The following is a 12,452-nucleotide window of genomic DNA, read 5'->3' on the forward strand; positions in this document are numbered from 1 at the left end:
TTTTCCTCATTCTCACTTTCCCTTCCATTCCTATTTCCCCTCATTCCCCTTTCATTCCCACCCCCATTTCCATTCCCACATTTTTCCCATTTATCCCATCCCATCCCACCCCCCAAATTCCCATTTATCCCATCCCATCCCACCCCCCAAATTCCCATTTATCCCATAACACCCCCCAAATTCCCATTTATCCCATCCCATCACACCCCATAAATTCCCATTTATCCCATCCCATCACACCCCCCAAATTCCCATTTATCCCATCCCATCACACCCCCCAAATTCCCATTTTCCCATCCCATCACACCCCCCAAATTCCCATTTTCCCATCCCATAATCCCCCCCCAAATTCCCATTTTCCCATCCCATCACACCCCCCCAAATTCCCATTTATCCCATCCCATCACACCCCCCAAATTCCCATTTATCCCATCCCATCACACCCCCCCAAATTCCCATTTATCCCATCCCATAATACCCCCCAAATTCCCATTTATCCCATCCCATCACACCCCCCAAATTCCCATTTATCCCATCCCATCACACCCCCCAAATTCCCATTTATCCCATCCCATAATCCCCCCCCAAATTCCCATTTATCCCATCCCATAACACCCCCCAAATTCCCATTTATCCCATCCCATCACACCCCCCAAATTCCCATTTTCCCATCCCATAATCCCCCCTCAAATTCCCATTTATCCCATCCCATCACACCCCCCAAATTCCCATTTATCCCATCCCATCACACCCCCCAAATTCCCATTTATCCCATCCCATCACACCCCCCAAATTCCCATTATCCCATCCCATCACACCCCCCAAATTCCCATTTATCCCATCCCATCACCCCCCTCAAATTCCCATTTATCCCATCCCATAATCCCCCCCCAAATTCCCATTTTCCCATCCCATCACACCCCCCAAATTCCCATTTATCCCATCCCATCACACCCCATAAATTCCCATTTATCCCATCCCATCACACCCCCCAAATTCCCATTTATCCCATCCCATCACACCCCCCAAATTCCCATTTATCCCATCCCATCACACCCCCCAAATTCCCATTTATCCCATCCCATCACACCCCCCAAATTCCCATTATCCCATCCCATAATCCCCCCCCAAATTCCCATTTATCCCATCCCATCACACCCCCCCAAATTCCCATTTATCCCATCCCATAATCCCCCCCCAAATTCCCATTTTCCCATCCCATCACACCCCTAAATTCCCATTTATCCCATCCATCACACCCCCCAAATTCCCATTTATCCCATCCCATCACACCCCCCAAATTCCCATTTATCCCATCCCATCACACCTCCCACATTCCCATTTATCCCATCCCATCACACCCCCCAAATTCCCATTATCCCACCCCATAATCCCCCCCCAAATTCCCATTTATCCCATCCCATCACACCCCCCAAATTCCCATTTATCCCATCCCATAATCCCCCCCCAAATTCCCATTTTTTCATCCCATCACACCCCCCAAATTCCCATTTATCCCATCCCATCACACCCCCCAAATTCCCATTTATCCCATCCCATAATCCCCCCCCAAATTCCCATTTTCCCATCCCATCACACCCCCCAAATTCCCATTTATCCCATCCCATAATCCCCCCCCAAATTCCCATTTATCCCATCCCATAATCCCCCCCAAATTCCCATTTTCCCATCCCATAACCCCCCCCCAAATTCCCATTTATCCCATCCCATCACACCCCCCAAATTCCCATTTTCCCATCCCATAATACCCCCCAAATTCCCATTTTCCCATCCCATCACACCCCCCAAATTCCCATTTATCCCATAACACCCCCCAAATTCCCATTTATCCCATCCCATCACACCCCCCAAATTCCCATTTTCCCATCCCATCACACCCCCCAAATTCCCATTTTTCCCATCCCATAATCCCCCCCCCAAATTCCCATTTATCCCATCCCATCACACCCCCCAAATTCCCATTTATCCCATCCCATCACACCCTCCAAATTCCCATTTATCCCATCCCATCACACCCCCCAAATTCCCATTTTCCCATCCCATAATACCCCCCAAATTCCCATTTATCCCATCCCATCACACCCCCCAAATTCCCATTTATCCCATCCCATCACACCCCCCAAATTCCCATTTATCCCATCCCATCACACCCCCCAAATTCCCATTTTTTCCCCATCCCATAATCCCCCCCCAAATTCCCATTTTCCCATCCCATCACACCCCCCAAATTCCCATTTATCCCATCCCATCACACCCCCCAAATTCCCATTTTCCCATCCCATAATCCCCCCCCAAATTCCCATTTTCCCATCCCATAATCCCCCCCCAAATTCCCATTTATCCCATCCCATCACACCCCCCAAATTCCCATTTTCCCATCCCATCACACCCCCCAAATTCCCATTTATCCCATCCCATCACACCCCCCAAATTCCCATTTATCCCATCCCATAATCCCCCCCAAATTCCCATTTTCCCATCCCATAATACCCCCCAAATTCCATTTTCCCATCCCATAATACCCCCCAAATTCCCATTTTTCCCCAGGTTCAGCAGTGTTTTCCCCAGCCTGAGTGTGGCCGTCAAGCGCAGGGAGCAAACGCTGCAGGATTACAAACGGCTGCAGAGCAGGCTGGAGAAATACGAGGAGAAGGAGAGAACGGGGCCAGTCCTGGCCAAACTGCACCAGGTAATGGGCACCAGAATGGGGGAAAAAACGGGGAAAAATGGGGGGAATTAGGGAAAAAAACAGGGAAAAATTCGGGGGATATTCGGGAAAAAACGGGGAAAAATTCGGGAAAAAAACGGGGAAAAATTCAGGGGGATTCGGGAAAAGACGGGGAAAAATTCGGGGGGAATTCAGGAAAAAACGGGGAAAAATTCGGGAAAAAAACGGGGAAAAATTCGGGGGGATTCGGGAAAAAATGAGGAAAAATTCGGGGGGATTCGGGAAAAAACGGGGAAAAATTCGGGGGGAATTCAGGAAAAAATGAGGAAAAATTCGGGGGGATTCGGGAAAAAACGGGGAAAAATTCGGGGGAATTCGGGAAAAAAACGGGGAAAAATTCGGGGGATATTCGGGAAAAAACGGGGAAAAATTCGGGGGGAATTCGGGAAAAAATGAGGAAAAATTCGGGGGGATTCAGGAAAAATGAGGAAAAATTCGGGGGGAATTCAGGAAAAAACGAGGAAAATTCGGGGGGATTCGGGAAAAAATGAGGAAAAATTCGGGGGATATTCGGGAAAAAATGAGGAAAAATTCGGGGGGAATTCAGGAAAAAATGAGGAAAAATTCGGGGGAATTCGGGAAAAAATGAGGAAAAATTCGTGGGAATTCGGGAAAAAATGAGGAAAAATTCGGGGGGATTTGGGAAAAATGAGGAAAAATTCGGGGGAATTCGGGAAAAACAGGGAAAAATTTGGGGGGAATTCGGGAAAAAACGGGGAAAAATTCGGGGGAATTCGGGAAAAAATGAGGAAAAATTCGGGGGGAATTCGGGAAAAAATGAGGAAAAATTTGGGGGGAATTCGGGAAAAAAACGGGAAAAAATTCGGGGGGAATTCGGGAAAAAATGAGGAAAAATTTGGGGGAATTCGGGAAAAAATGAGGAAAAATTCGGGGGAATTCGGGAAAAAATGAGGAAAAATTCGGGGGGAATTCAGGAAAAAACGGGAAAAATTCGGGGGGATTCAGGAAAAAAACGGGGAAAATTCGGGGGGAATTCGGGAAAAAACGTGGGAAAAATTCGGGGGGAATTCGGGAAAAAAATGGGGAAAAATTCGGGGGGAATTCGGGAAAAAATGAGGAAAAATTCGGGGGGAATTCAGGAAAAAAACGGGGGAAAATTCGGGGGGAATTCAGGAAAAAATGAGGAAAAATTCGGGGGAATTCGGGAAAAAATGAGGAAAAATTCGGGGGAATTCGGGAAAAAACGGGGAAAAATTCGGGGGGAATTCGGGAAAAAATGAGGAAAAATTCGGGGGAATTCGGGAAAAAATGAGGAAAAATTCGGGGGGAATTCGGGAAAAAATGAGGAAAAATTCGGGGGGATTCGGGAAAAAATGAGGAAAAATTCGGGGGAATTTGGGGAATATTCGGGGAAAGTTAGGGGAAAAAACGGGGAAAATTTGGGAAAAATACGGGGAAAAATTGGGGAATATTCAGGAAAAAAATGGGAAAAAGATGGGAAAATTTTGGGGGAAATCTGGAGAAAATTTGGGGAATATTCAGGAAAAAAATGGGGAAAATTTGGGAAAAATTTGGGGGATAGTCAGGAAAAAAATGGGAAAAAATTAGGAAAAATTTGGGGAAAATTCGGGAAAAATTCAGGAAAAATTCAGGAAAAAAATCAGGAAAAGTGCAGGGAAAATTCAGGAAAAATCCAGGAAAAAACCAGGAAAAGTGCAGGAAAAATTCGGGGGGAATTCAGGAAAAGACCAGGAAAAAATGAGGAAAAAAACAGGAAAAATTTGGGGAAAATTCGGCAAAAAATCGTAAAATATTCAGGAAAAATCTGGGAAAAGTCCAGAAAAAAATTGGGAAAAATTCAGGAAAAATCCGGGGGAAATTCAGGAAAAAAACAGGAAAAAATCAGGAAAATTCGAGGAAACATTCAGGAAAAATTCGGGGGAAATTCATGAAAAAGTCCAGAAAAGTCCAGGAAAAGTCCAGAAAAAAATTGGGAAAATAACAGGAAAAGTCCAGAAAAAAATGAGGAAAAAACAGGGAAAAATTCGTAAAATGTTCAGGAAAAACCCAGGAAAAATTCAAGAATAATCGAGGAAACATTCAGGAAAAATTCAGGGAAAATTCGGGAAAAAATCAGGAAAAAACCAGGAAAAGCTTTTCCCTCAAATGTGCCAAGAATGGAATATTCTGGGAGGTTTTTAGCCATGGAAAAAATCACATTTTGGACAGCACAACGTTGCTTTGGTAAAGCTGCTTTTCCAAGAGAAATGGAAACTTTTTTCCAGAGAAAATGGAAATTAATAGGAGAAAACGAAACTTTTTTCCAGAGAAAATAGAAATTTATAGGAGAAAATGGAAATTTTTTTTCAAGAGAAAATGGACTTTATTTTCCAGAAGAAAATGGAATATTATAGGAGAAAATGGAAATTTTTTCCAGGAGAGAATGGAATTTTTTTCCAGGATGAAATGGAATTTTGTAAGAGAAAATGAAGTTTTTTCCAGTATAAAATGGAATTTTTTTCCAGTATGAAATGGAATTTTTTTTCCAGTATGAAATGGAATTTTTTCCAAGAGAAAATGAACTCCACAGCCAAGATTCTTTTTCCTCTCTTTTGAATTTTAGCAGAATTGTGATGAGTTTGTTGGGGGTTTTTTTGGGTTTTTTAATTTTTTTTTTAATTTAAATCAACCTTTTTCCCCCTAAATCTGTTGCTCCAGCACGTGGCTTGATCCTCCCAGGAACAATTGATTCTCAGACTCAAAGAAAATGTGTTTTTCTGATGAATTTCCCCCCCAAAAAAATGAAGTTTTGTGTTGAACAAAAGGCACCTCTGCTTTAACAGTAAGCAGCTTATTTTGCTCAGCCTCAGCAAAAAGCTGAAAAAATGAGAATTCTTTTGTTCTGCTGATTAAACAGGGTTTAGTTAGTTCATTTATTTTTTTTCCCTTTAATGAATTTTTTATCTAATCCCACCCCCCCCAAAAAAAAAAGTAATAATTCTTTACAAACACTGAGTTTAAAGAGCTTTGAGCAATCTTGAATTTGGGATGGCAGAGGGTCTGGATAAAGGGACAGGCTTCATCTCATTCAGGTATTTTTAATTATTGAGATGCAAATTGGCATCTCTTGTCTGCTCCAGGTTTTCTGTTCTTTCCCCCATTAATTCCATCCCAGGATTTTCCCCATAAACTCCATCCCAGGATTTTCCTTGTGAATTCCATCCAGGATTTCCCCCATTAAATCCATCCCAGGATTTTTTCCCCATTAACTCCATACTGGGACTTTTCCCCATTAATTCCATCCCAGGATTTCCCCCATTAATTCCATCCCAGGATTTTCCCCATAAACTCCATCCCAGGATTTTCCCTGTGAATTCCATCCAGGATTTCCCCCATTAATTCCATCCCAGGATTTCCCCCATTAATTCCATCCCAGGATTTTCCCCATAAACTCCATCCCAGCAGTTTCTCCATTAACTCCATTCCCCTTAAGCTCCATCCCAGTATTTTCTTTCCAGGATTTTCCCCTATTAATTCAATTCCAGGATTTTCCCCCATTAATTCCATCCCAGGATTTCCCCCATGAGCTCCATCCCAGGATTTTCTCCCCAGGATTTTCCCCTATTAATTCAATTCCAGGATTTTCCCCCATTAATTCCATCCCAGGACTTTCCCCATTAACTCCTTTCTCCATGAACTCCATCCAGGATTTTCTCCCCAGGATTTTCTCCATGAATTTCATCCCAGGATGAAGTTTCCCATTCCATGCCCTGTCCCTGTCCCTGTCCCTGTCCCTGTCCCAGTCCATTCCATGCCCTGTCCCTGTCCCTGTCCCTGTCCCATTCCATGCCCTGTCCCTGTCCCTGTCCCTGTCCCTGTCCCATGCCCTGTCCCTGTCCCTGTCCCTGTCCCTGTCCCTGTCCCATTCCATGCCCTGTCCCTGTCCCTGTCCCATGCCCTGTCCCTGTCCCTGTCCCTGTCCCATTCCATGCCCTGTCCCTGTCCCTGTCCCTGTCCCATGCCCTGTCCCTGTCCCTGTCCCTGTCCCATTCCATGCCCTGTCCCTGTCCCATGCCCTGTCCCTGTCCCTGTCCCTGTCCCCAGCCTGCCCCTGTCCCTGCCCCTGTCCCTGTCCCTGTCCCTGTCCCAGTTCATGCCCTGTCCCATTCCATGCCCTGTCCCTGTCCCTGTCCCTGTCCCATTCCATGCCCTGTCCCTGTCCCTGTTCATGCCCTGTCCCATTCCATGCCCTGTCCCTGTCCCTGTCCCTGTCCCATTCCATGCCCTGTCCCATTCCATGCCCTGTCCCTGTCCCTGTCCCCAGGGCCGGGCTCTCCCGCTCCCCCCTCCCGCCGGAATGGCACCAGGATTAAGTGGCAGACATGAACCAGTCTAATATTTCACTGCCCACCCCCTCCTGCCCTTTCCACACCATCCCAGGGACATTTCCCGCTCTCCCCACGCTCTGCTGGCAGGAGCCAGTTGGGTGCTCTGAGCTGAAGGTCAGGGGGACAGTGGGGGTGGGTCCTGCAGAGGGTGAGGGGACAGGGACGTTCTGAGCTCTGCTTTGTGTCCCTGTTTGTGTGAAGGACAGAGGACACACCTTCTCTGGGTGTGCTGTGGCTTTCCAGGGTCAGAGCGTGGGGTCTGCCAGGGTCCCATCCCTGGAACTGATCCGTTGATCCACTGAGGTCACTTGGATCCACTGGGTTCTGTTGAGAAGTCCCTTGGATCTCACCAGGTTTCATTGGGTGGTCACTTGAGTTCTACCAGGCTCCATTGGATGATCCCATGGATCAGATCCCATTGGATGATCCCATTGATCAGATCCCACTGGATGCCCCCAGGTGTCCCCATGCCGTCCCCACAGCCCAGCCCCGTGTCCCGGGCTGTCCCCAGCGCTCCCTGTCCCCCGTGTCCCCAGGCCCGGGAGGAGCTGCGCCCTGTCAAGGAGGATTTTGAGGCCAAGAACAAGCAGCTGCTGGAGGAGATGCCCAAGTTCTACAACAGCCGCATCCATTTCTTCAGGCCCAGCTTCGAGTCCCTGGTGAGGGCTCAGGTGAGGCACTGCCCCTCTGCTGTCCCCTCTCTGTCCCCCCTGGAATGCCATCTCCTGGAGTCTGGAGTCCTGAACTCATTCTTGTTTAGGTTTGGGGAGTTTGGGCTCATCTGGAGGGTCTGAGTGTAGGAGAGGCTCCTGGGGCGTCTCCACACCAAGGATTTGCAGGAAGAGATGCCCTGAATAACCAAAATTCACTGCAATCCTCCTCCTCCTGCCTTTCCCATCCCCTCAGGCTGCAGAGGGGCAGGGTTGGGGTCTCACCAAGCTTTGAGAACCCCTGGCACCCCAGGGGTGACCCAGCACTGTGAGGAGAGCAGAACCCAGACCAGGGGCTGCTCCCTGCAGCATTTTGGGGCCCAGGTGTGCTGCAGGAGCAGGTGTTCCATCTCACCTGGGCTGGGGGGGCTCTGTGTGGAGCTGCAGGCTGACCCACCCAGCAGATGGTGCCTGTGCTGCAGGGTGGGTGCTGGGGATGCTGTTCCTGCTGTCCCTGTTCCAGCCCAGAATAACCAGAATTCCCAGAGCCACCCCAGGGTCTCGCTGGCCCTTTCCCCCTGCAGACCCCTCTGGAGGTGAGAGCTTGAAATGGGAATGTTCTCTGCCCTCTGCAGGGGTTTGTGGTGTTTCCTCAGAGAGCAGCTTTGCCCCTCTGGCTTCTCTCACTGTTTGTGTCCCAATTTCCCAGGAATTTGGGGTGAGGAGGGTGTTGGGATGGGTGAGCAGGGAGCAGCAGGGGCTGTTTGTGCCACTCTCCACTCCTCTCCCTTGGGAATCCTCTCCTTGCTTTCCCATCTATCTGCCCTGCCTCTCTTCAGGTGAGGAATTTATTGGGAAAACCGAGTGCAATCCCATTTTTTAACACCCAAAAAGAGTCACAACAAGGCTGATGCATCCCTCTGATGTAGGCTGGGCTAAGGCTGGTCCCAGATGGATGCAGCTCCTCACATCCCTCCCTCCCTCCCTGGGAGCCTCATCTCATCCCTCCTCCCCCAGGAGGAAAGCTTGGAGTGTTTGTGCTGTGCCCCCCCTGGCTCAGGAGCTCTGAGAAGCATTTTCCCACCCGAGTGGCTGAAATAAAATGGAAAAGGAATGTGATTTACCCAAGCTAATGAGTCAGTGGCGAGCCAGGAATAGCAGCAGGAGCCCTGAGTCAGCTTTGGCAGCTGCTCACCTGCAGGCACCTGGCTGGGAGGGCAGCTGGGAGCATCCCCAGGCCAGGTGAGAACAGGAATATTGCCCAAATTTCTCTCCCTGAGATGGGGGGGGGTCGTGTTCCTCGATGGAATTTCTATTTTCAGCATTTCCTGCCTCTTTAGGAGTGGGATGAGGCTGGAGCTGCATCCACAAGGAGAGGGATGGATGGGGTGGGCTGGCAGCAGAGTGCTCTGAATTTGGGGTGGTTTCTCCCTGGGTCAAACCCTCCCATCCAAAAGCAAATCTGTGTAATTTTATTTTTTGGCCTGGATGAAAGCAGGGAGTTAAAACAGCACAAAATGTGTGACAGTGACCTGGATAGGGAGCCTTGTGCAGGGTGTTGTGACTTTTGGGGTTGTTTCTCCCTGGGTCAAACCCCCATCCAAAGGCAAAACAATGTAATTTTCTTTATTTTTTGGTCTGGATGAAAGCAGGGAGTTACACAAAAATCTGTGTGACAGTGACCTGGATAGGGAGCCTTGTGCAGGGTGCTGTGACTTTTGGGGTTGTTTCTCCCTGGGTCAAACCCCCATCCAAAGGCAAAACTGTGTAATTTTCTTTATTTTTTTGTCCTGGAGGAAACTAAGGAGTTAAAACAACACAAAAAATGTGACAGTGATCTGGGAAGGGAGCAGCTGCCTCCCAGGGGAGCACAGGGACCCTGTCCCCAAAAACCTCCATGGCTGTGACCCAGGGAGACCCTCCCAAAGCCAGATGAGTTCCCAGGGGTGTCTCCTGTGCCAGGACATGTCCCCAGCTCACAGGGCTGCAACATTCAACACCAAATTCTTCTCTCCACCCACGGGGCCCAGGCCAAGCCAAGGGAGGCAAATATTTCCCTGGCTGGGGGCTTTGAAGTGGCCACATGGAGATGAAAGGGGGAGATTTTGGAGTTGGGAGGCGTGAACAGCGTTTCCTTCCCCCTCTGGGCTTTGTTTTCCAGCTGGAAAACACCAGATTCCTCTGGATTTTGATGGGATGGGGGAAGGTGAGGCTGGCAGGCAGGGATGGGGCTGGGGGAGCCCAGCCCTGGCAGTGCCCACGGGGTTTTTTTTGACCCCAAACAAGTGGCTGGGTCTATAGAAAATGCAGGGAACACAGAGTCCCCAAACAGAATTAGTTCAGGACAGGTGGAGCCCGGGCCCTTGGCTCAGGCTCAAAGGCAAGCTGGGTTTGATGGGATGGGGATGGAGCATATGGCACCAGAGCTGGAAAAGTACTGGGATGGCAGGGGCACAACCCCCACTGTCACTGTCACTGTCACCAGTTTGGGGTGCACCCCCTCCCTGTTTCAACTGGAGACATCGGGGGGGTTGGTGCCAGTGGGGTTTGATTTAGTTTTGGGGGGCTTGGCTGGCAGCTGGGTCTGCACTGGGGGAGAGGAGCATCCCCAGGGACACCCCCTGCCCTGGGGACACAAGGGGGTGTCCCTTGGGAAGGGATCAGTGGCTGTGGGATGTGGGCAGAGGGGGAGCAGCACCAAATAATTCACACTGCTCTGCCTGTTCAATCCACTGGGGGACAAACCTGGGGACAATCCTGGTCAGGGAGAAATCCTCAGAGATTTCCAAATCCTGATGGGGGCACAATTCCAGAGCCAATCCTGGGGGACAATTGTCCCCAAATTCTGGGGATCAATCCAGAAATTAATCCTGGGATCAATCCTGAGGGATGAATGTCCCCAAATCTTATGGGACAACCTTGGGGACAATCCTGGGGGCAGCATCTCCCTCCAGGATTCATTCCAAGGCACATTTTCCACGCTGGAATTGGCAGTGCCACGTGGCCATGTGTGACTCCAGCTTGGGGACAAGGGACATTTGGGGGCTCCCTGCCCCCCAAATCCCTCCCCACCCGTGGCACTGCAGAGGGATTTGGGGTGTTTTTGGCATCTCAGGGGTTTCAGAGGATGTGGGGCTGTGCTCTGGGGGGTGTGCAGGGATTTTGGGGGTCCCTGCCCCCAAAAGTCACAGTGCAAATGAGTATTGCTGTGTGGGGAGCACCCCCAGACCCCCGGGGTGGACAGGCCTGGGAAAGGGGGGTTCAGGCAGAAATTTGGGGCTCCACCATCCCCCTGGGGCTGCCCAAAATCAGCGTGGTTTGGAGCAGGATGAGGGGAGCTGGTCTCCATGGAGACTGTGAGAGTCTGCACCGATGCTGCTGGAGATGCTGGGGCCCCTCTGGGAAATGGGGACAAGGCTGGGGGGCACAGGGCACCCCAATCCCTCCCTGAGGGACCTGGGGGGGAATGTCCAGGACAGGAATCAGGAATCCTGGGGGGTCCCACAGGCAGCTCTGGGGGTGCTGTGCCACTCGGGGGTCCTACAGATGTGTGGTACCCAGAGGTTCCTGGGGTCTCACAGGCAGCACCGGGGGTCCTGCAGCACCCAGGGGGTCCCACAGTGCCAGGGATCCTACAGGGTTTGGCAAGCAGGACAGAAAGTCCTGCAGCACCCAGGGGTCCCCCAGGGGGTCCCACAGTGCCAGGGGGGGTCCCACAGCCCCGGGGGTGCCCCAGGCAGGGCTGGGACCCCCCCTCTCCCCTCTGGATCCCTCTCCCCTCTGGATCCCTCTCCCCAGCAGCCGCCCCGCTGCCATCTGCCTGCGCTGACCCGCGGCGAGCGCTGCTGGAGATAATTGGCGGTGCCAATTAGCACGTTATTAACACACCCCCCCCCTTCTACCCCCCCTCCTCCTCCTCCTCTCCCCCTGCCCTGGCGGTCGTGCCCCCCTCGCCCTGCCCGGCGCGGGGAGGTGACAGCGGTGGCACCGCGGGGACAGGGACGCTGCGGGACGGTGGCGCTGCTGCTGGCGGCAGATGGGGAAGGGCAGCGCGTTATTCAAACGTGTCGAGTTGTAATAAATCCGAGGGGGCGGGAGCTATTTTAAACACCAACGCTGCGCCGAGGGGCGGCCGAGGGCAGCGAGGGGGTGGGTGGGCTGCAAAGGAGACCCCTCCCTCCACAATCCCCCCTTTTTTTGTTTTTAATCCACCAGGTTGTGTACTACACGGAGATGCACAAGATTTTTGGGGATCTGACGGCTCAGATCGACCGGCCCGGGCTGAGCGATGAGCAGCGGGAGAGGGAGAACGAGGCCAAGCTCAGCGAGCTGCGGGCGCTCTCCATCGTGGCTGATGACTGAGGGAGGGCGGGCAGGGGGCGGGCAGGGCATGGGGATCCCCCCCTGCACCCCAACTCCCATCCCCGGGATGGATTGGAGGGGCTGGGGCTGCTCCTGCCAGGGTTTGGATCGTCTCTGTCTGTCCACGAATGAGTTTCGCCTTAAATTTTGGGGTGTGGAGGAGCAGGAGAGGGAGGGATCCTGCTGGGATCGAGATGGGGAGGGGGATGTGCTGGATTTGTGCCTCCCTCGGGACCCCCAGAGGGTGAGACCCCCCACTCCTCCCCCTCATTTTGTGCCTTAGGCACCCTCAGGGGAAGGTAAAAATCACTCCAAAAAAATCACTCAAATCCCATTTTTCGA

General features: G+C 51.0%; 1 protein-coding gene across 1 annotated transcript in view; it reads left to right on the forward strand.

Moving 5' to 3' along the window:
* The window catches only part of BIN3 (bridging integrator 3), a 44,294-nt gene extending 32,172 nt beyond the window's left edge, over window positions 1-12,122 (forward strand). The window contains exons 7-9 of the mRNA XM_079328775.1: window positions 2,569-2,710; window positions 7,635-7,769; window positions 11,964-12,122. Of these exons, the coding sequence (XP_079184901.1) occupies window positions 2,569-2,710; window positions 7,635-7,769; window positions 11,964-12,110 (424 nt within the window). The 3' untranslated portion in view covers window positions 12,111-12,122. The remainder of the gene's footprint in view (window positions 1-2,568; window positions 2,711-7,634; window positions 7,770-11,963) is intronic.
* The last annotated feature ends 330 nt before the right edge of the window (window positions 12,123-12,452 follow it).

This window comes from Erithacus rubecula (assembly GCF_903797595.1).
Source record: "Erithacus rubecula genome assembly, chromosome: 29".
Lineage (NCBI taxonomy): Eukaryota > Metazoa > Chordata > Aves > Passeriformes > Muscicapidae > Erithacus > Erithacus rubecula.